This window comes from Vicia villosa, linkage group LG3, assembly GCF_029867415.1.
Source record: "Vicia villosa cultivar HV-30 ecotype Madison, WI linkage group LG3, Vvil1.0, whole genome shotgun sequence".
In the NCBI taxonomy this organism is placed as follows: domain Eukaryota; kingdom Viridiplantae; phylum Streptophyta; class Magnoliopsida; order Fabales; family Fabaceae; genus Vicia; species Vicia villosa.
Genome location: NC_081182.1, coordinates 18,056,527 through 18,082,316, shown reverse-complemented (window position 1 = coordinate 18,082,316; position 25,790 = coordinate 18,056,527). Strand labels below are relative to the sequence as shown.

The 25,790-nt window shown below is 31.1% G+C and overlaps 2 protein-coding genes and 1 long non-coding RNA gene across 6 annotated transcripts; 1 reads left to right on the top strand and 2 right to left on the bottom strand.

Annotated features, from left to right (window-relative positions):
- Positions 1-664: 664 nt before the first annotated feature.
- Positions 665-1,186, bottom strand: LOC131657655 (uncharacterized). Its single transcript, XM_058927027.1, has one exon. The coding sequence runs from the start codon at positions 1,184-1,186 to the stop codon at positions 665-667; it is 522 nt and encodes a 173-aa protein (XP_058783010.1).
- Positions 1,187-15,266: 14,080 nt separating this feature from the next.
- Positions 15,267-16,623, top strand: LOC131655039 (endochitinase-like). Its single transcript, XM_058924948.1, has one exon. The coding sequence runs from the start codon at positions 15,296-15,298 to the stop codon at positions 16,418-16,420; it is 1,125 nt and encodes a 374-aa protein (XP_058780931.1). The 5' UTR covers positions 15,267-15,295; the 3' UTR covers positions 16,421-16,623.
- Positions 16,624-21,089: 4,466 nt separating this feature from the next.
- LOC131655038 (uncharacterized) lies at positions 21,090-23,613 on the bottom strand. Of its 4 annotated transcripts, XR_009299635.1 has the most exons (5): positions 23,147-23,613; positions 22,656-22,729; positions 22,360-22,451; positions 22,134-22,207; positions 21,091-21,640 (listed from the first exon to the last, which is right to left on the bottom strand). It is a non-coding gene; the product is annotated as an uncharacterized LOC131655038 (long non-coding RNA). The 4 variants fall into 4 exon arrangements; XR_009299634.1 differs by having other exon boundaries at positions 21,090-22,207; positions 22,538-22,729; XR_009299633.1 differs by having other exon boundaries at positions 21,091-22,207.
- Between the last annotated feature and the right edge of the window lie 2,177 nt (positions 23,614-25,790).

Sequence of the window (25,790 nt, the reverse complement as noted above, 5' to 3'; positions counted from 1 at the left end):
TACAAAATTTGAGCTTAATGAAGGGTGGAATAAAGAATTTAGAGCGTAATTACTTCTATTGGTTCGGTTCATCGGTTCGGCGGTTCCTAAAAACTAAAACCGAGAACCAAACCAAACCACATCGGTTTTTATTGGTTCAGTTCGGTTTTAGAACCAAACCATAAACAATCGGTTTTATTTTGGTTTGGTTTGGTTTGGATCGTCGGTTTAATTGGTTTTTTCTTATCTGCTTACACCCCTACTGGCGGCCCTGGGCATGGCGTCAACGTACTCAGGATCAATGTGGAAGCCGTGGACGCGGGAGAAGTAAGAGATGATCCAACTCTGAAACACAAACACGATAATGTATTAAAAATAAATACGAAACATAAATAAATACGAAACAATTAAAATGAAACGTACCGTAAGTAGTGTGCAGGATCCGGTCAACTGCCTCGTCCTCCAGTTGGAGGCCTCATTCAGCTTCTAGTATAGGTATGCCAGAGTAACTGCCCCCCAGTTCAACTGGTGAACGGTAGTCAGGTCCATGAAGTAGCGGATGTAGGTCACGTCGACGTACCTTGCACTCTTTATTTTTTTTTTTTTGAAATAAAAGAGTATATAATATATTTCAAAAACAATTACAACTAGGCGATCAAGAAGATCCTGCCCCTCCTAAAACAAACTATAACATGAGCAAAGCAAGTTTGTTCCTATGTTTGGGTTTCATCCACCCTCTTTGAACTATCATATCAACTATTTTCCTAGCAACACTATCAGTATTATCAACATTTTCCCTATCAAATATATTGGTATTTCTGTATATCCACAAACCATATACAGTTTCAGCAATAGAGAGCTTAAGCATGTTCTGCATAAAACCCTTCCCACGAGTATTACTAGTTAACCATGTGATTTCTTCCAGCCAGTTACAAGGTGTATGCCTCACTTGAAGCCATTGAAGCACATTCTTCCAAACAACAGAACAGATTCTACAATCAATTAAGAGGTGATTAAAATCTTCAGGGGCCTCATTGCAAAAACTACAAAACTCACTTTGCAGAATCCCGATTCTTTTGAGTCTAACTTTGGTGGCCAAGCGATCCTGACAAGCCAACCATAAGCACATTACAGCTCTAGGCCTCGCTTGATTGTGCTGAATAAGGCTACTCCAGCTCACAGTAGGAACAACAGGGACCAAACTCATACATTCTTTTCATGGAGAATTTACCTATGGTCTGCATCATCTGCCAGGTTTGCTGGTACTCATGGACATCACTTCTTCTCTCAAATATAGCTTTCATGATCCAGGAACTGTTGGAACGTACCTTGCACTCTTGTCCACAAAGACTGCAGCGCCTACCACATGCATGTACCAACACCGGAGAACGCAGCCACGGTGATACTGTGTAAATAGCTCGTCACCCGCCTGCTCGGCATCGACCGCTGCGTCCAGGTGGTGCTCGAAATATATAGCGGCTCAGTGTGGTGAACCGGATATGAGGCCCAGATGTCGTGATGCACTCGTAGTCAGCAACTTCGGGCTTCATACCCAAATAGAGCGCCATCCACTCACTGGCTTCGATCCTCTGGATCCGGGAGTGGGTCAATAGTGCCCCCTAATCGGCAGGTGGATAAGACACTGCACATCATGCAAGGTGATCGTCATCTCCCCAACCGGCAAGTGGAAAGAAGACGTCTCCTTGTGCCACCGCTCCACAAAGGCCCCCTGCATGTCGTGGCTGATGGTGGAATACCCCGTCATGCAGAGCCCACTAAGCCCTGAAGCTCTCACAGCGTCGTTAAACCACTCAGCATTCGGTTTAAACAGACTGAAAATCTTCCGGGCGTGGTTCACCATTTTCAACGGCTCTCTCTCCTGTTACAAAAAAAACAAATAAAAAGTATGTTAAATAGACCGCTAAGAAAATATTGAATAAACGTCTAAATTATAAACGGTTAAATAATGTAGTCGGGCAAATTATAAAAAATACCTTTCCCTCCCAGATACGTCGAGCAACGTGCTCGTGGTAGGTAAGCAGCACGGAAGTGTCACTGGGCCCTCCCGGGTAGCCGTCCTCCTGCTCATCCTCCTCCCCGAGTGGAGGGTCAACATCTGGTACCTCCTCCGCCTCGTGGTATGGCACTGCCTCCTCCTCCTCCTCCTCTCGCTGGCGGGAAGAAGATACCCGAGCCATCCGACTCCTCGATCCAGATGTAGAGGTACCCTCGTCCATCTCCACGGGAACTCGCACACATCGTCCCCGACCCTGCCCCCGTCCCTGTGTCGACGCCAGCTGCGCCGCCGCTCGCTCGCGTCTAGCCGACGCAGTCTGGGTCTCTCTACCCTGTCTGATGCGTGCTTGGTTGCCTGACATGTTCCTGAAAACAATTGAAATCGATTAATATGCGAGACAATAGGAAAAACTAAAAAAAATTGCACTTCTGATACAATTCAGAAGTTCATTTCCGAAACTGGGAATGGAGGTGTTTTCGGAAATGAACTTCCGAAACACCCCTGCGAGGAAGTTTTCTGCAACTTCCATGGCAGACCCCAAAAACAAACTTCAAAACTATGTTTACACATTCTAAACAACCTAAATATCAGTACAAACCTAACCTAATACATTTTTTGCTATTTGTAAACACCCTAATATGAATTTTAATCATAGATCTTAAAATTGAAATGCTTACCGATTGAAGAGATTGGAGGGCTTTTGAATGTAGTATAGGAAGCTTATTGGAGCCTTTGATGTAGCCTTGGAAGTGTTTGCACAAATTTTCTCTGGGGTTGTGTTTGATGTTGAATTAGGGTAAATGAATGGGGGAGGAGACTGTTTTGCTTAATCTACAAAACGCGCAATATTTCGGAAATGAACTTCCGAAATGGTGTTTTCGGAAATGCATTTCCGAAATAAGTCAAATTAAAAAAAAAGCGCTTTCGGAGATGCATCTCCGAAAACACCTTTTTCTTGCATTTCGGAAATGCATTTCTGAAGTCAGGGGTATATGTGGTTTTTCACCAGAGGTGACCTAGAAGGTTGGGAGGTGGGCAAAGAATTTTTCAAAAATAATAAAGAGAATAGTATATTTACTATAGTACCCTTACCCTTATTATTTATTGAGAATGATGAATTTTTTTATTAATTATAAGATAAAATTGTAAAAGTGTATTGAAAACTGAAATGGGTCATTCATTTTGAGACATCATTTTATTTCAAATGAATTACTCATTATTATAGGACGGAAGAAGTAATTAATATTATCCGATAGTTATTTTTTTATAAGCAAAAAATATTTATTAATTGGAATGAATATTAGAAATACTTAATCCGGCATATACAAGATGAGATTAATTAAGTGCTCTAATTATATCCTTAATTTTATCTTTGAATAACACTTATTTTTACTATACACCAAATCAACCAATGAGGAAGGATTCTTTCCATTTCTCAAAAGAAATGGAGATATCCATTATTATAATTTTTGTGTATAGATTTGTAATTAATATGTTATATTTTTAAAAATGTGTGAAAATATATTTTTTTATTTACACCAAAATTATAGTAATGGATATTTCTATTTCTCTTTTTTAAGAAATGCAAAATATCCTTACTACACATTGAAATAGATAATAAGTCACTGAAATCCCTCGTAATATTAACTTTAAAATATGTCTTTATCTCTACATGAATGCTGATCCATGCTAGGATTATTTTTTTTTTCACGTGACCTTAACCTACTTTATTAATTAATATTTAACTTTTTTGATAAATATTTTTAAGATTGATTATATGTATGGTGCAACTTCCATCTTCGTAATAAGTTTTACTCCCATAATCTTGCAATACACCTTGAATCAATCAATGTTAATAATAATACTCTTGTAGTAACCAATATTTTGTGCAATTATGATTGTATTTAGATGTCATTGACTTTCGGTCAAAAAAAAATGTCATTGACTTGAATATTGCAAATTCAAAAAAAAATGTCATTGACTTGAATATTGCAAATGTCAATAACTATTTCTCCATCAATTTTCTCTTACACAAACTGTATAATGGAATTTGTGATTACAACACAATCACACAATAATGTTAAACTTCAAAAACTGAAGAAAAAACAACAGATGTCGTCATATTACACATAATACATCCACAACCACCCCTTATAAAATACAACCTAGTAACAAACCCGTGCGTTCACACGGGTTCTGGTATGGGACGCGCATTTGTTTTAAATGTATATTTTTTAATAGAAAATGTCTGGTACCCGTAAAAAAAAAATTTAAATGTATAGAAAAAAATCTGGTACCCGTAAAAAAATAATAATTGAATGTATAGGAAAATGTATGGTACCCGTGAAAAATAATAATCAAATGTTAAGAAAAATGTCTAGTACCCGTAAAAATATTTAGATCAATAAGACTATGGTAATATATCCAAAAATAAATACTAAAAAATTTAGTAATATAAATAATTATAAAAACAACAAAATTTATTCTGTGTTTGGATTGATACATTAATTTTAAATATATTTAGTTTAGGATATTACAATTTTATATTCTTATTATTTATTACAAATCTGAAACATATTTTTATTTATTAATTATGTACAATTGTATATGATTTTTCTCATATGATTGATTTGTTAAGTTAAGAGTCTTTGTTAAGAAAATTTGTATTAACTATTTTAATTTTGAAAAAATTATCAAATTCAACCATCATATATAAATATTTAACATTTTTACTTTCATATATTTACAATCATATCTAGAACAAAAATTGTTAACATTATGAAGATTATTCTATATATTAAAAAATTATCAATAATTGTATTAATTTAGATTTAGAAATACTATCAATTTGAAATAACTATTATTGAATGATGAATGATGTGTTTCTCACTATCATAAATAAATACTATAAAATAAAATATAAAAAAGAGATTTGTATATAAAATAAGAAATAGAGAACATAATATAATAATAGTGATTATTAGTTAGTGTTTAATTTTGTAATAATGGTCATTAAGTATCATTTGATTTTGTAATGGATTTAAATATGTAAAATTGCTTCCATTAAATGCATAAAAATTTATGTTGTGCACCTATACAATGATATTGATAAGGAATATAGATACAAAATAATTATCAGAATATATTATACTCCTATTTGTTATCAACATTATGACAATAGTATTATTTCTCTTTACATGTATTGATTTATCAATGTGACATAAAAATATTTAAATTAAATAGTATGATTTTTCCCGCATATTTTTAATTTACAATTAAGTTTGTTTTCATTATTATTCAATTCTATATCAATGGCTTAATTTTCCTGTTTCATATAATTTGTATATTAAGAAAAAACAATAAAAAAATTATTTTTATTATAAAGAGAAAGTCTATTTTAATCATTTTAAATGATTCTTAATTTACATTTAAAATAATATTTAATTTTTAAAAGTTAACTTAATTGTATTTATTACACCAATTGAATTTTATAACAGAAAAAATAACTTAATATTATTTTTAATTTAAGATGCAATATTTTTAATAACATAATAATATTGAGAGGTATTAGACTTTTATAATTATAATTCAAAATAAAATTAAAATGTTATAGTATTACATTTTAATCAAAATATAGTATGGGGAAAAGGGAATATATCTTTCTTGGGTGAGAATGAAAAGAAGATCTTAAAAATAAAGTATTGATGTGATTATACAAAAAGCAAACTGAGTGACTTGACAATGTCATTATTACATACTATTACATATTCATCTTACACTTCTATTATCTATTATTTCTAACTAACCGCAATTATACAGCATTTTTCTTATAATATCTAATATTTCTATTAACATAATTTTTATTTAAGTAAACAACACTATATTTTTGCTAATATAGATTTTGTAATTACATGTCATATTATCTTATAAATAAGCTAATTGTACTTGTTTGTCTGTCCTTCAGACTCACAAACCAAATACACACTGCACCACTTAATAAAATATTATGTTAAAACACTTAATAAAGTTTTGATAAGATAGAATATTTTGTCTTGAAGAAAAATAAATTTATCATTGATGGTACCAATAGCACTGTTGGATAGTGACGTGACAATGTAAGGACTGCACTTGATAGTATCATGTTGCCTTCATCTACAGCTTTGGACAACTCATGGGGTTCTGCGTTAAACTCCCTTGTATTTTATCTTATTGCTCTATCACTCTTCAACATTTTTCTCTATGCAAAAGTTGAGAAATAAAATGAAGGTTTTATGAACTATCTTCGTGTTAATTCTGCATTTTTTCTAATAATAATAGTCAAAATTTTGTTATTTTCTTATATAATAATAATCATAATTTTGTTATATAGTAATTAAAGTTAATTCAATTAATTTTTTTTAAAGGCGAAAGCAAAGAAAAATTATATTAAATAGTAGGTTTAAGAAATGTCTGAAGAAAATATAAATACAATGAACCATCGTATACTTGTTTCTAAAACTTTAGAGAAATAAGACAAACCAACTACCCCTATTTACTCTACTTTAATGACAAACCTTATATCAAACCCCTATTGTTACGGCAGTAGAAACCCTAATGTTACGGCAGTAGAAATAAACAAAAATTATATTTAATATTTTATAATATTTATTATCTTTTTAAAAAGTAATAGTAACTAAACAAATTTAAAATTTAATAAAAAATTAATATATTGTACATTATAATGTAATAAAGTTCTCTGAAAAATATGTATCAATTAGACATAAATTTATAATCATAATCCTATAGTAAAAAATATACAAAATAATAGTACCAATTTGCCATATATTTAAATTTAATATATTTTTATACCAAAATAGTTTTATACAAAAATAATAATATTATTATTAATTATATTTTAATATGTGTTAGTATTAGTCATTGTAGTTAATAGAGGACATATCATATGAGAATGACTTATTTATTTATATGAGAATGTGAGAATGAATCTGAACCATTGGGTTTTAAAATAAATGGTGGAGATTATAGGTGAATATTTTTTTTTTCTCTCATACATTTTGAAATAAATGAAGTAGGAGAGAGAAAAAAAAGATCCAGCTATAATCTCCACCATTTATTTTAAAATACAATGGTTCAGATTCATTCTCACATTCTCATATAAATATGGCATTCTCATATGATATGCCCTCGTAGTTAATATATTGTATTTTAGAAAAAGAAACATCAAATAAACAATCATAGACTTAAAAAAATAAATTAAATATTTATTTTTTATATTTTTTTAAAATTTATTAATTTAAATTAATTAATAGTTAAATATTAAAATTATACTTTTAATAATATTTTAACATTTAATCATGTCATAAAAAGTTATTTAAAATATCTACTATCAACTTTTGTAAGAAAAACATATATTAAAATTGGTAATAAAATATTTCGAGTTTCAATAATTTTATAAACATTAAGTCTATTATTTAATATAAAATGAAATATTTAATAAAAAATAAAATATAATCCTCAACATATTTAATAAAAAACATGACGCATATATAATTAATAAAATATATATGATAGAGTATAAAGATAAAACTTAATTGAATGTGTAAAAAAATTGATATAAGATACACTTATGAGATTACATTGTATATGTCAAATCATAGCATTCCTAGGTTGAAAAGAGAAAAGAAAGTGTAAAGAAAAAGAAAACATCATTGTTCGGTTCCATCATTGTCACTATTTTGTCTCAACTCAATCCAAAGATATGGTATAATTTTATATGGTATAATTTCATATCTGAAAATTTTTGTTCCATCTCATTATAGTCCACATCTACAAAAATTAGCACCCAAAATATTAATGAAATGCAAAAAAAAAAATCTTTTCAAAAAAGTAATAAATATAATGGTTGAATCTTCAAAGTAACAACACAAAAAAGATAGTAACTTAAAAATCATAAAAGTGAATGGAAAATATAGAGATTAGAAAGAGAAGAAGAGATATGAAGAAAATATTTTCTAAAAAACCATGTTTGAGATGAAACACAACATAAAGATTGAATCTTTAAGCAAGAGGTTAGGGAAGAAAGAAGAGAGAATGTTGAGATAAAAAAGAAAGATGCAGTAAACAAAGAGAGAGAGAAGAGAGAAAGAAAAGTGGATGGAAAAAAATGAGAATAAAATATTAATCCATGCTAAACATGCAAATGATAGAAGTAACAAATGGTTTTGGGAAAAGGCAAGTTGTGTAAAGTTATGGAAATGGAAAAGAAGAAAGTAGAGGGTGTCCACGTGAACAGCTTCATTGATGAGTATTGGGAAAAAGGGCAAAAATGGTATTTCAAGAACATCTATATTTCTTATATGATAGATATTTAACTAAATCTTACCATACTTTTATATAAAAATATAAGAAAAAAAGTCAAATACAAATTTAAAATATTTTTCATAAATGTATTTTATAATAAAAAACTTAAATATATTATATAGCATTAAACTCTTCTATAACTAGTAACAAACCCGTGCGTTCGCACGGGTTCTGGTACGGGACGCGCATTTGTTTCAAATATATATATTTTTTTAATAAAAAGTATTTGGTTACCCGTGAAAAATAATAATTAAATATATAATTAATAAAAAATATTTTGATCAGTAACTTCATGTCCCGTTAATAATCAATATTTTGATTAATAACTTCATGTCCTGTTTCAATGTACATTCTTTTTTAAAATTATTTGGGAAATAAATAATCAACATTAAGTAACTTCATGTCCCATTAAAAAATTATTTTGATCAGTAACTTTATGTTCCGTTAATAAAAAATATTTTGATCAGTAACTCCATGTCCCGTTATTAATCAACATTAAGTAACTTCATGTCCCGTTAAAAAATATTTGTAAATATTAATATTCATTTTGCTCGTAATAAATGTGGATCAATAGTTAAGTTGTTCCATTTTATTAAAATTTTACTGACTCACTATAGTTTTGAACGCGTATTTGTTTGATTTAAAAACACATGCCTTTATATTTTTTGCATATAAAAATATTTGAATAGTTAATATATTTTTTCTCGTACATAAATATTATTTATTTTAGCATTAATTAAAAATATATTTATTTCTCATTTATAAAAATAACATTGTTTAAAAAAATCCGGATAAACAATATTTTTTTCCTATATAAAAACATTTACATAAATAATACATTTGTTACCTTATTTGTAAATGTACATCATATAATATTTTAAAAAAAACATCAAATAACTATATATTAAAAAAAAACTAAAATTTGACTATTATAAAACTTTTATATATATAATGTGGCTATTAATTTAATGTGGCTATTAATAGAGAGAATGTTAATAATTTAATGTGGCTATTAACTTCTCTCTCTTGGTAAATTCAATGGTTGATATTTGTTCCTCTCATCTCTCATTATAAAATGCTCTCACTTGATATGCTCCATATATATATATATATATAACACTTAAAATTATTAAAATTTATAACTGTTATAACACTTGTTCCGGCTATTACTAAAAAAAATTTAATCTAAAATTTATATTGATATAGGATAATTATGAACCTATTTAATCAAATAGGTAATCAAATTATGAACCTATTGTGTTGGGACATGAGATAAAAGTTTTTTTTAACTGATATATTAAGAGAAAAGAAAACAGATACAAAAAGGATAGGGGGACCAGACCAAAACCCTATCAAGAATTCACAAACCTAAAGAACGACAAACTTAAAGTAGAAGCATATATGTGATAGTAATAAATAAGGAATAAGTAAAGTAGAATAATATTATTTGAAATGATGTAGACATAATGTTATTATATCTTACAAAAATATTATATCTTAAATTAAAAGTTTATTCAAACTATTTTTCTTTGTTGTAAAAAAATTAGTAAAAATAATATTTAATTTTTGTGTTAATTTTTTAATCTAAACAACAAAATTAAAATATAATATTTTTTAAATATTTAAAAACAATTTTTAAGCTGATTTATAAAAACAATAGTTGTAGAGACAAAGTGAAAAAAATTGTTTTCTTTTGTTTTTAAAAAGCCTCATGTCTTGAATAATAAACACTATAGAGTTAGAGATTGGTATAGTATAGCAATATGTAGATATCCATAGAGTTAGAGATTGATAACTGTGCAATTTGAAAAACTAATATATTAAAATGCAAAGAATTGTTACTTTTGAGGAGATGTAGAAGTGTTGTCATCTCATAGCAGTAAAAAGGATGAGAAAATTAAATCATGATACACAATAGTATAAGTCATAGGGCATAACATATATCTTAAGATACATGACCCATTATATGGTGTATTACTCTCTCATTTAAATTAATTATGATAATTATTTTATAAAAAAATAATAAATATAATTATTTTTATTATTGTCTAATATCTTTTCCTTAATGGGAGAAAATTATATTCTCTAATTAATTAATTGATTTAAATTCTACAATTTGACAATATCAAATCATAAATTTATATTAAAAATATGTATAATACATATTTATTTATAGAAAAAAATTATATAAAGATGATAAATGATAGTCTAATTTATTATGCATTTATTAAAAATCATTTGCAATGCTAATTTAATTATAGAAAAACGTGTGAGACACGCAAATGATAACATCTACTAGAAATATTAAGAGAATAGTAGTACGAATTATTTGACTTAACAAAAAAATTCAAATAAATATAGATTTTGAATAATTAATTTAATATTATTAATATTATCATTTATTATTAATATGAATATCTTAACATATTATTGTACATGTGTAGCATACTCCAACACATTCTAGTAGATCTTTACTCTATAATATATTTTATAATTACTTTTGTCTTGAGACACACAATTTATAACCAATGTGTCTTTGATACTCATCTCAATATTTTACTTCAATGTCATATTTACATATTTTAATTCATCATTAAATATATTTTATATGACATAAACATATTTATATATTCATAATCAAAATAAATTCAATAATAAAGCAAAATAAAATAATGACAAATTAATGATATTTAAGTATATTTAATTTCATAAAAAAATTATAGAAATCAATCAAAGACATGTTATAAATAAATGATAAAAATAAAATAAAGGGGTATTCAAAATAATATGGCTTGACTCTTTTATATTTTTTTATTCCTCAGAACAACTTTATTCATTTAGTCCTACATCAAAACCAGAGTTTTATTTTTTTCAAGGCATACAATAGAATGAAATCATCAGATAAATATGTGCTATAATAAAGATGATGAACATATAAATTAGTCCTGCATCAAAATCAGAGTTTTATTTTTTGTAACTCTCCATGAAATCAAATATAATATCAATAATGTTTAAAGATACAACACTTCAGTTATTAGTTCCAGATCCAAAATGTAATTTTTTTTTTATATTCGAAGAAGAAAATAGTAGATCAACAATGTTTTTTAGATTTGAAGAAAAAAAGAAGACTAAGAAAGAGTTGATGATATTTATTGTTGGAGTAAAAAACTTCAACAAATAAAACTTCTGGAACGAATAAAACTTCTGCAACAAATTGTTGAGACTCACAGCAAGAGGAAATACAATTACAAAAATATATTTGGTCTCTCTTTAAATTCATTTTCAAATTAAAATCTGCACGTTTATAACAAATTATTTTTATAGATCTGGATTTAAAATATAAAGTAAATATCAATATATAGCTTAAAGAAGAGAACCAAGAAAAATATGCTTAGAATTTGAAATGGAAGAAACATAATAGAAATTTAGAGAGATTTTACCTTGTTTAACAAAGAAAAAATCCTTTGACAAACTTGCATGAATCTTAATTGCATGTTGAGATCTTGTGAAATATCTACAAAAATAAAAACAAAAATGATCAAAACAAAAATTATAAAAAAATACGTAGATGAGAACATAAAATAATAGGAGAAAATGAAAAGAGAGGTGAGAGAATAAGAGAAAAGAGGAGAGAGAAAGAAGTGTGATGGAAGAAGACAAATAGTTTAATAATTAGATAAAAAAGTTTATGTCAAAAAGTTGATAAAATTTGACTTTTCAAATCAATAACACGTGAACAACTTGATAAATTAGTGAAAAAAATAAAATAAAAGAAAGTAAATTATAGGAGCTATCCACGTGGCAGCATAAAGAAGCAGCACGGCATATAAGTATTTTCCACAGCATTTAATTTTCTTATATGATAGATTTACAAAAGTAACCTAATCGAAAAAATTTTAACATTTATTTTTTCAGCGGACACCAAAACTCACCTCATGTTCTCTAATATTCAACAATTTAGTTTATATTTTTTTTCTATTACTTCATTAATTTTTTCATATTTATCCTAACACTTTCCTTTTATCTCTTTTATAAGGTGTAGTTGGTATACACTTGTACGAAGTATATACACCAAACACTTTTCTTTATCATCCCTCCGCCGGTGAGACTTATTCTTGGTCGGGCGACTAGACTTTGTCTTGGCGAAAGTTGGATTGTCAGATAAGACATTCAAAATTTCTTCTAGGATCTTGCAAGACTAAGCCATGCTCAGCATCTTCTAAGTGGTTCGTACTTTTTTTTTTTGGTTTATAACCACCGATTTAGTCTGGTTCGGGGGTCAGTTCTGACATAAAGTGGTTCCAGCCTCCTCCCGATCGTAGTTGCGGGGGATCAAACAGTGGTCCTCCCTACCAAATTCAGCGTCAATCACCACTGAAGGGATGTTCCACAAAAGGCCATTTTTATTGATCAAACACTCAAGGCTTTCTTCGGCTCCCTCGGTTTCAACTGTAACTTGCGTAAATCGGTCGATATAGGACTGCATGCTTTACTTCTTCCCTAGAATAATCCTGCTCAAAGCAGTTACAATCATCGATATTTTGGAGAAGTAAAGTGCATAGAGAATCGTTCGCAGAAATCTACCCATGATTCAATGCTCCCGTCCGACAGTCCATTAAACCATAGTCTTGTTAGCCCAACAAAATTTAATGCAAATAACTTGTATTTGGAGGATTCGTCAGAAAATATTCTCAACTTACCCTATTGTTGTAAACACTTAATGCAGTTGCATAATAGAGAATAAAATCACAGTTTGTGGTTAGAGAGAAACTCTGCAGAAATATTCTCTTCTTCCTTTTGTTCAAACCCTAATTTTCTCTCTTCTCCAATTCATCTTTTCTTTCTTTTTCCATTAACAATTGCGCATCAGAATCATCTTGCAATCAATGTTGGTTGATTCACTCGAATAAAGAGTGAAGAACAAGAGGCGAATATCGACCGATTAATTGAATCTTGTTCATCAAGATTGATTTGGAATACTCTATAGTTTTGGTATAATTTCGACAACTGTTTGGATTAGGGATGACAAGCAGACCCAAACCCGTGGAGCCCACCCGCACCCGAACCCGAGTTGACTGGGTTTGGGTGCCACCCGATATTTTGGGTGCGGGTTTGGGTAGTGTGAAACCCGCGTCCGAAACCCGAACTCACACTCGCTTATATATATTGGAAAGTTGTAGAAAAATTGTAGGAAAAATATATTTTATATATTTTGTTACGGGTTTGGGTGAAAAAACCCGAATTCAACGGATATGAGTGTGAGTGTTATTTTGCCATTAGAATAGTCTTTAGATTCGAGTTCGAATTCGAATGGTGATTTTAAGTGCGAGTTTGGATATTGTGATCTACGGTACAAGTTAGTGTCTACGGTGTAGGTGTAACATTTGATATATGAATAACATTTTTCTAACAAAAATTGGCCATGCAAATTAATACTGTTACATCAACTTCAGGTGGGACCTTATATTACATCAACCATGCAAATTAAGGAAACATGAATTCTGATGGTCCATATATGAACAGGACCACATGTTAGACATTAAAACACGAGAATCATGAGCAACTACTCAAATTATCAGATATTTGTCAGTTAAATTTCACCCTGCAAGTTTTGAATATTCAAACTTTTCTAGGTAAAATTCACCCAACAAGTCACTGAATATACTGCTACGCCTGCTCTGAACCAATTGTGCCACCTTCTCTGAACAAGCTATTTCACATGGAATGTATGTTATCTACAAGTCTTAGAAAGTGTGTTTGCCGGAGTGCATATAATCTGATAACATTGGGGTGTAAAAACCACCTGGCAATGTAGTCAGATTATATGAACTCCCGCAAACACGCTTTCAGAGCAGGTGTAACATTTGATGTATAAATAACATTTTTCTAACAAAAACTTTGATGTATGTGAAAGCGTTAGTCACAACTTTTTGCAAAGGTATATGCACCTACAACATCTAGTATAATCTGACAACATCCGATAAAAACCAATTACAGTGTCTATGGTGTAGGTGTAACATTTGATGTATGAATAACATTTTTCTAACAAAAATTGGCCATGCAAATTAACACTGTTAAATCAACTTCAGGTGGGACGTTATATTACATCAACCATGCAAATTAAGGACCACACATTGAGATTAAAACACGAGAAACACAAACGGCTACTCATTTATGAAAAATTCTTGCATGGAAACAACCCTAAATTCACATTTTTATGAACAGCTAATTAGAAGAGAGAAATTTTTTAATTTGTCTAAACTTTAATTTTTTTTTAATTGGATTCATGGGGTGGTTGTGATTATGAATGAGAAAAAAAATGGTTTATTTATTTTTTAATTAATTAAAATTTTATGATTAATTGTATGTAAAAGAATTTATTATGCAGTTGCTGTGTTTAGGTAGGAATTTTCCCTCATTTATTATGCAGTTGCTGTGTATTCATAATGCATACTTTACTTTCTTTAACTTATTGTTATAATTATGTTGTAGTATTATTAATACTATCAAGATGAATGCATGATTGTTAACTTGTTTTTTTAGTAAGCAAAAGATTTAGTTTTTTTCTACGTTTCCTTTATAATATTTTTGGGTAGATTACTCATTTGAGTAGGCACTAGTTAAAACAAACAATGTGTGTTTCAAATGATTTATTTATTTTTTTACAGATTTTGTATAAACATTTTGGTGAATTCTTGACCGTCAGTACATATATTTTTTCTCTAAAATATATATAAATATTGATAAATTAAATTTTCAATTGGTGCCACGTGAGATTGGGTAATTTACCCACAGTTCTATCCAGGTAAACTTAACTAGTATTAGCATAAAAAAAAAAAACCTTAACTATTACCATATTTAATCATTAAAGATAGAGTTTTGAAGCATATAAATAGTAGATAGAGGAGGGAGTTAGCATATACAAATTCACAAACAATCATGATGATATTGAAAACCAATCCATTCTCTGTAGTAGTAGTGATACTACTTGCTATAGGATCATCAAGATGGTGTCTGGCAGATCTAGATCCGCCGCAATGCGGAATTCAAGCTGGTGGTGCATTGTGCCGTGATCAGTTATGTTGCAGTGCATGGGGTTTTTGTGGATCAACCCCAATCTACTGCGGCGACGGTTGCCAGAGTCAATGTCCCGGAACCAGCCCTCCTCTTGCTCCTCCTTTATTACCTCCATCTTTTCGTCCTCCTCCACCACCACCTCCTTCTCCTCCTCCACCACCTCCATCTCCTCCTCCGTCTCCTCCATCTCCTATAGAAGAGTATCTCATCTCCAGAAAAGATTTCAACGAGATGCTCAAGAATCGGGACGATAATAGATGCGAGGGGAGAGGATTTTACACATATGAAGCATTCGTGGAAGCTGCCAAGACATTCCCCAAGTTCGGTAATGAAGGAAACAGTGAAGATGATAAAAAAAGAGACATTGCTGCTTTCTTTGGTCAAAGTTCTCACGAAACGAGCGGTAGACCAAGGGAATTTCTAGGACCATTTGAATGGGGATATTGTAATGTGACGCAAAGAAATCCGAGCAACAACTACTGCGAACCAAGCTCTGAATTCCCATGTGCTCCCGCAAAGAATTACTACGGTAGGGGTCCATTTCACCTACGCGGGAATGAATTATACGGAAAATGTGGAAAAGCCATAGGTGTTGATTTGCTGAATAATCCAGAACTTGTAGCCACTGACCCTGTTATATCCTTCAAGTCCGCTATATGGTTTTGGATGACACCTCCTCCGCAGTTCAACCGTGAGTATCTGCCACCCGGGCACGATGTTATGGTGGGAACATGGGTCCCAGCTAGTTATGATATTGATGAACGGAGGTTTCCAGGATATGGGATGACGACGTACGTGTTGGCGGCCGTTATCAGATCATACATCATCTGTGGATTGAAGGTCACAACTGTAAATGAGAGTAATCGCGTTGGATATTATATGAGATATTGTGATATACTTGGAGTTGAATACGGAGATAATCTTCGCTGTTTTAATTATACCACACCGGGATTCCCCCGAGCTTATGGTTCTTCGTATTACTTTTAAAATATTAATCCAAATATTATTTGGGTTACAAACCTATAATAACTACTACTTGGATGTGGTAAGTGTGTATCATATATCACATTTCTATCATTTAGATGTGGTAAGTGTGTATGTTAAGTACCATATGTGGTAAGTGTGTATGTTGTATGTTAAGTAAGACACATTCCAATAAATATGTTACTACTTTATGATTTTCTTATAAATGCTTTTCCACAATTTTAAAATTTTATTATTTAGTTTTTCCTACAATACTTCTATTCATTTATAATATTTTATATCTTGTTCACTATAATAAATAATTAAGGGAATTAGGAACAAAACAATATATATAAATCAATTTTTGTATTTAATTTTAAAAATGTTAAATAAATAGAAACAAAATGATTCTCGATAAGTAATAAGGAATGGATGGTGTAGATTAATTATTCATAATTTTAAGCAAATAATTAATTGAATTGATGTTAAAAATAAAAATTATATCATTTATTAAAATGAATGTATTAATAATAGTTATTAAAATAATAAAATTAGATAACATTCAATTAATTAAAATATTGTGAAGACAAGCTTCTCCATGATCCATGATGAATATGTTTTGATAAAGGCAAATCTAATAGTAATAAGAAAGGTAAAGATGATCTCGATTAAACACGTTGAGTCAAGAATACGAGTTATTCAAAATGCACCCCAGAGAATCCATCTTCAACATGCAGAAAAGATTCATGCACTTAGTAAATAATTTGAAAGCACTTGGTAAGACTCTAACTATCGAGGAACTCAATCTTAAAGTGCTTAGATACTTAACCATGGAATATGACAACCAAAAGTGGCGGCAATATCCGAGAAGAAAATTCTATCGAGAATGACTTCTACAACATTGTTTGGAAAACTTCAAGAATATGAAACGAAATCGGAAGACTTGAAAACATAAAATTCAAGTAAAAGATTTAAAAGATTGCCTTAAAGACGAGATTCAAACATCATGATAGCAATCAAGAGGATGAGTCCACTAGTGAAGAAGATGATGTTCTTATCAAGAAGTTTGAAAAGTTTCTAAGAAAATAAAGAAAAAAAGAGATCATTAAAAAAGAAGCACCAACAATGAAGGTTACATGCTTTGAATATGGAGAAAAAAGACATTTTAAAAGTGAATGCCTTACACTTGAAAAGAATAATAAATACTTCAAGAGAAAGAAAGATAAAAATTCAAAGAAAGCATATGTAGCATGAGAAGATAATGAAATAAGTTCATCTTCCGATTCCAAAAGCAAAGAATGTGAAAATCTAGCATTAATGACTTCACACCATTTCGACGATGAACACTACAAAAAAACTCCTCCCCAGCGACATAATTAGCGACGTGGACAACACGTGGCTAGAAAATTCTTGTTGCGACGTGACTTTAACACCCCCACCTATATTTTAATAATAAATCACTTTACAGCTTTAAAGTGACTAGAAGTCAGACATGGGGTAATGTGAAAAATAGTTGCGACGTGGGATACACGTCGCTACATTAATTACATAAATTAATTCCACACCCCATAACGTTCAAATGGGGGGAGTATTCAAATTTATGAAAAATTTGGTTGTGACGTTATTATCACGTCGCTACATTTAAAAATCAAAAACAACGTTCCATTGATGTGACACAGTGGCAGCTTTGCAGGCGTGTATGTGACCGTTGCCATATTGCGACGTGTATGTCACGTGGCAACTAGCGATGTGCATTCCACGTCGCTACATTGTCTATTAATCCAGCCATTTCACTTTCCCCCCACCACCATTCACGAAAGTTACTCTGCAAACTCAAAAACCCAATTTCTCTACAAACCCAAACCCTTATCTCCTCCTAAAATCCAACCACCTAGATATGGTTGCATTTGTGGCAAAACATATCTAGGTGTTTAAATGTCTTGACTGATGTCATGACATGATTTATATTGTGTTATGTAGGTTGCATATGTGTTAAGCTAATAGAGGTTCTGTTAGTGAATGTCATGACCGATGTCATGACATCCTTGTCTGACAGCAGAAGCTGCTATGTTTTATTATTGTGTTTCCTGATTTCTCTCAATCTACAATTTAGGAAACCTTTTATTGTGTGCTGAATATTTTGTCTAGAAGATTTGGCTGACAGCATATTCTGTAACAACCAGATGACGTGTAAATTAGGTTAACTTGGTTAACCCTAATTTAACTCTTGAGAAGCCCAAGGCCCAAGAGCTGCATATAAGAAGACTATAAATCCTAATTTGGAACGCAGAGAGAAAATTTGTTAATTGTGAAGAACCGTAGTTCTGTAGCTGTGTGTTTAGTCTCTTGTACTCCAAGCAATTGTCTTTTGATGATTGTATTGGAATTACATTGGGTAGGTCTTAAGTGAGGAGTTGTAAACGGGGAAGTTTAACTCTGAATTAATTCTGCTTATATTGGATTCCCTCTCTGGCTTGGTAGCCCCCAGAGTAGGTATTGCTGTATACCGAACTGGGTGAACAATTTGATGTGTTCTTTACTGTTTTTATGCGTTTCCGTTTTAACATTTTGTACTGTGTAATTGTTGATGTCATAACATCCAGTACGACATCGCGTGTGAGTTACTAGAATTTTCACTTATGTATGTTTGTAAAAAATAATTCTTAATTTTAAAACTTGACTCAATAAATAAAAATTATTTTTAATATTTACAAAATTCTATCTCAAAAGTCAATATTTTTTAAAAAAATAAATGAATTATCAAATTTTTTTATTGAAACATTTTAAATGAGAGAAAATATTTTTATTATGTATAAAATTCTCTTTAATCCTTTTATCTCGTGCCTCGCATGAAGACGGTCCAAGGCCGTGAGTATATCCTTAATCATTATATAATTATTTTGAATTTCGTATAGTCATATTAATCAAAACTAATCATACTAAATTTAAACTCGTGTCTCGCACAGGTATACTCTAGTTGGTCATTAAATTAAGATACTAGAATTAATAAAAATTCGATTGAAAAACTTTAATAATTTGAACAAGGTGGTTTTTTTTCTGTCATGGAAAAGTCGTCTTTTTTTTACTTAAAATACCAGGTAATTTGGTTGTTTTCAGTATACAAAGTGAGAAGAAAATTAAAATCTCATCAAAATACTTGTTCTCTTTTTGTTGAAGAACATTAAAATTCCATCACATAAATTTTGAGTAAAAAATTACTTAAAGTTATATTTTTATTTTTCTTATCTTCATCCAATTTTTTCATACCCAGATTTAAAATTTTTGTTTGTTTTTTAGAAAAACTCAGATCCACTTGTTAGTGCTGGATCAGTTGCACATGCTATTGTACGATGGAGGATTAAAACACGTGACCATAAAATTGAACACGCCTGGTAATAATCAGACGGGTAGGCAAGCAACATCAACATCAGGTGGGACGTGATATTACATAGGCCATGCAATTAAGGAAACTTGAATTCTGATGGTCCATGAATGAACAGGACCACACGATGAGATTAAAACACCAGAATCACGACTACTCATTCTAATATACTATCTTCCTCTCAAATTATAAGATATTTTTGGTATTTCATACCGAGACGGTTCCAAGGCCAAGTGATCTAGAGTACGCGTCCGAACTCAACCCTTATTTTTTTTATATTCCTTCAATTTAATAGTCGATTTTTAGACAAAATCAGAAGTAAAATTATGGGTAAAATTATAAAAATAGGAGTGAAAATTAAAATAGATGAATAATCAACGATATAAAATTTTTGTCTAAACTTTTTAAAATTTTTGACTCCGCTAGTGTTTCATACTAATTACAAAATATAATTATTACTCTATAAAAAAATAAAATGATTGTAGTATAGCTTTATAAAATATCCTTCAATAATTATATAAGAAAACCAAATTAAAAGAAGAGTGATAAATGATATAATGTGTATTAGAAAAAGATGTATTAATGTTGTATTGAAATTATAACGTGATTTATAAACGTACTATAGTTTAAGAGAAATATATATATATATATATATATATATATATATATATATATATATATATATATATATATATATATATATATATATATATATATATATATAATTAAAATAATTAATATTATCTGATGCACGCAGGATAGTTTTTTTTTATATAAAAAAAGTTTTATTAATTGAAATGAATATTAGAAATACTCATACTTTAATAATTATTTCAATTAAATAAATTTCTTTTACCCTTGAATAACACTTATTTTAAACTATATCCTTAATTCTATCCTTGAATAACAATTATTTTTACTATCCAAATACACTGAAATAGATAATAGGTCACTGAATTTTATATTTAATCTTCCAATTGTATTCTTCAATAAATATTTTTAATTTATTTTTTTCTCACTTAATATTAATGTTATTTCAAATACATTAATAGTTAATCAGGTAAACTTAGTAATGTCACAATTTTCTCTTTTATTTATTGTTGTTTCTTAATCGGTATGAAGTGAGCTATTAGGACAAATAATTTGGAACGGAAAAGAGTATAAAAGATGTCTTTATCTCTTCATGGATGTTTTTTTTTTGACATTTGACATTTGACATTTACCAACGATAAAAATCAGTTGGTAAAGGTCCAAAAACCGTTGGTAAAAGTCAGAAAACCTATACCAACGGACGTTCCGTTGGTAAAAGTCAGAAAACCTATACCAACGGACGTTTGTTTCCGTCAACTATAATTTCCTATACCGTCGGAAAATTACCGTCCCAATATCTTATACCAACGGCGATTTTGTGGCGTTGGTCAAAATTTTAAGGCTATAGCAACGGTCAATTACACTATTTAATAGTTTTATCCACCATGTATTTCCGTTGGTATAGGTGAAATTAAGTGTTGGTATATATGTCTCTGTTTTTTTACAATTATTTAATTCCTATAATTTATATTTTTTAATAATCAAAATTTGGCAATATTTTCTATATGCATCACACAAAATTTAAAGTAACGTCAAATAAATTTTCAATTATATTGTCAAAATAGTAAGCCTTACAAATGTATCAAAATAACGAAAAAAACGAGATTTTGTCTAAAAGATAAAAGCACCAAAATAGATGTTACAAAAAATTTAAAATAAAAAAAAACGCATATCTAAGATAAAAGAAGCCTTTAATCTTCCTCTCTTCAATCTTCATCCGGACATGAACTTCGAAATTTTTTCTCGTTTGGAACATTAGAAGCATCCATATCCTATTGAAATGAGCATGAAAACATGAATTAAAAAAAGACTTTTTAATGGACACACATCCAACAACTATGTGTATGATCTACAATTCAATTAACTCCCATATACAAACACAGGTTTCAAATAAGAGCAAATACTAAGTGTCAATTGTCATGCATTCATGATAGCACTTCCATTAGCACATGATATATAAGAATCTACAAGCACAATTGTAAATATTATTGACAATAATTTGAATTATAAACTGCATAAGGATCAATAGAACTGTACACAATCAGCTATAAGGAAAAATAAAATTGACAATATACAAGAATGATAAATTGCATTTTACATTTTCACCTTAACCATCATCATACTAATACATACAAACTCAATTCAAACCAAATTTGATCATTCAACTAACAAACCCTTTACGTAGGAGTCAATATTAGCAATGTTTTCAGAGTTTGACCAGCCATTAGGTGATAAAATGCGAAGAAATGTAAAAATGTCATTCACCTAAAATCCTCTGAAGTGTCTGCATGGAAGGATCCATTTTGTAGCACCACCAAATAGAACCAACACACGCAAAGCTTAAAGAATAGCAATAAGGGAGAGATAATGAGAAAAGAAAAGAAGTGTATACATGGCAGGGCAGAAAAACTGTGAATCACATAAAGCAATCTAAATTTCAAACATTCAAAATAGATATTATGAAATTTGTAATGAGCAAAGGGTGAAATACCTCATTGAATTGGTCCTTAAGATGTTCCAGTTGCTCTTTTAGCAGCTCTACTTCTATCTCTGCATTATTAGCTTGCATTCCACTTGTTCAAGCTACAATAACAAAATTATACAATTTAAAGAATTATTCATAGATGTAAACGACCATTAGTTTGAACACTAGCAACAAATATGGCAACCTGCATTTGCATTTATTTAGAAATAGAAAACTCTGAGTCACTTTTTAGTTGTGAATTATCATCCTGAACTCTATTTTATTCACTCTCTCTATGCTCTCTGAAAGCTGGCCTAACCTACCTTCTAAAGATGCTTCTTTCTCTTCAACTGAGGCAGCATGAGACTCAGCTTTTATGCGAAGGTTTGTCTCGTACCTAAATTTCATATGTAAGAATCAAACATCAAACGAGCTTTAACAAAAAATTTGGAAAATATCATTACATGTTATCATCAGACCAGATCAATAAATCAACATTCCTTCATGTGATCCTAGTAGTGAGGTATTTTTGGAACTCGGTCATCCATTCCTTCATGTGATCCTCAAAGAACTCAGGGAGCTCTTGAAAATTCAATGACATAAATAAACTACAACACAATTTATGCGACTAAACCAGATTTGCCGCAGGTGGTGATGGTACCACAGTTGCAGCAAGGACAATTAACGATGCAGACTTAAGAAAAATTTCAAGCAAAGGGAGCAGCAAAATTATCGAGACAATACTTTAAATTAATCCAGAGATCGGAGGATTTATATTGTTTACGAAATTTACTGAAAATCGAATTAGCAGTACCTAGAATACCATTAATGGAAGCGTATTTGTTAACTTGAGATGCATTTTGGAGATAGACGACGAGTTCAGGTAGAGCGATGGCCATGATTTGGAGAAATCATGGTTGTCAACGATAGCTAGGGTTTCACTAAACTGAGATTGGATTTTGGGAGTAGCGGAGAGCATTAGAGAGACGATTGGGATTTTGATCTGTTCCATCTTGAAATCAAGGATCGAACTGTCTTTTAACACCCATCGGAGACGGAGGTGGTTTTTTAAGTTGACGACGGTGGATTAATGGATCTGCTCACCAACAGCTTGTTCGAGGACAAGACGGAGTAAGACGAGGTAGAAGTTTGGAAGATCGGCTGCTTCAACTAGGGAGGATTCGGCGCGGTGGCGAGGCTCGGGTGCTTGAGAGAGAGTGTTGAGGAAGCATTCGGAGACGAGTTGAAGAGTTTGAGGTTCCATTCCATCGTGCTTGTGAGACAGTGATTTTCTAATTTTATTTTCTTTTTTTAATTAAAAAAATTAAAGAGGTGAAAATTGAGCGCCTTTGGTGAAAATTGAGCGGCTTTTTTTCCAAATCATATACCAACGGTTGACTTATAATTCCAGTCTCTAAATACTCTTTATACCAACGCTTTTTTTACAGTTGCTAAAGGTGTCCGTTGGTATATGGCAGGTTTCTTGTAGTGGTACTAGGGGTACTCACAACCCAATACAAATACATAAACAGAATTCATAACCATGTTAACAATGTTTTATGGCCTCCACCGGAGCTTGAAACCAAGAGAAAAAAGGAATGAACCTGCATTTTTTCATTCCAATTGAAAACCATAGCCAAGAAACAAGCTTAATACCGGCAATAACGTCATCTAAAACAATAGCTGTATTGTTGAAGATGAAATTTTTTCTTGCGTTCCAAATCGACCAAATTGTTGATAACCAAATCAGGCACCGTTTCTTCTTTTTAAACTTTCCAATCAGCTGCTGAATGAAACCAGAAAAATGCGAAGAAGCTGTCCCCGTACCCCCCATGCCCACATCCAGCCATGTGCAAATATTTTCTCACACTCTGAGTGAAAATGAACAATTAAAAAACAGATGATCCAAATCTTCAGCAGCTATTAAACACAAAGCACATTTTTTATCCTCCTCCCTATGAATTATATTTCTTTTTGCGAGTTGATCTTTTGTTGGTAGTCTGTTAAGCATCACCCTCCACCCAAATATCTTTATTTTTGAAGGAACATCAGTTGCCCAAAACCAGTTGATAGCTGTTAGCTTATCATGCTCAACCACCTCCTCCGATTGGATGTCTCTAGATAAAGCATAACAACTTTTGACCGAAAACTTGCCGTCTGTATTTGGCCACCATTTGATCACATCTTTGGCTCCTGCAACAGGAAAAATACCGCCCAGTAATTCTATTAACTCCACCGCTTCCTGTATTGCTCCGGGAAATTCCAATAGAGCATCCGTTGGTACATGGAAATCCCACTGCCACTGCTGTCCGCTACGATTGCCCATTTCCCCAATGCTGCCCAATTGATTAGCTGACAGATTGAAAAGAAGGGGAAAGAGATCCTTGAAAGGAGTCCCACCGTGCCACCTGCCAAACCAGAATAAGATTTTGTTACCCGCTCCAAGACCGCAACTTATGTGACCTGCAAAACAATCAGCATTGTTAGTTTTTGATATACTTGCTGCCATCACATCTTTCCACCACACAGAATCATGCTTTTTCAACTTAAACTCATCCCCCATAATCACAGCTTTTTGAACCTCCCCATATCTCGCTTCCAATATGTTCTTCCAAATTGAATCTTCTTCATTCAGCAGCCTCCACTTCCATTTGGTCAGTAGGGAATTGTTAAAGCGCCCAATGTGCTTAACACCCAAACCACCATCCTTTTTAGGTCTGCAAATGTCGGACCAACTGACCCAACTAATACACCTTTTCTCTTCTTTACCACACCACAAGAAACAGCTTTGAATGCGAATAATGTCTTTAATAATTTTTTGCGGAGCTTTATAAAAAGACATCGTGTAAATTGGCAAACTTGACAAAATAGCATTAAGAAGAGTAACTCTTCCACCTATAGATAATAGCCTTGATTTCCACAGAGATAACTTGGATTTCAAGCTGTTTGGAACAGAATTCCATGCGTCACCACGTCTTGGATTAATCCCGACTTGAATTCCCAAAAATTTGAAAGGTAATTTCTCCCTGTTGCAGCACAAAAATTGTGATGCTTCCTCCATAAAGCTCTCCGCCAGATTCACACCAACCACCCGACTCTTGTGGAAATTCACTTTTAAGCCGGAAATCAATTCGAAACCTCTGAAAATGGCTTTAATGCTCCACAAATTCTGCCAACATCCTTTTCCAACGATAACTGTGTCATCTGCAAATTGTAACAGCTTGATGTCCACCTCGCTACTTAGATTATAACCAACAAAGTTACCAGCTTCTATTGCAGAATTAACTAAAACTGCCAGCCCTTCAGCGACCAAAGTGAATAGAAATGGTGACAATGGATCGCCTTGTCGCAATCCTCTTTCCACCGTAAAATCTTTCGTTGGACTCCCATTAACCAAAACTGACAAGGAACTATTGAAAATACATGCCTCCATCCATTTGCACCAGATGACTCCAAAA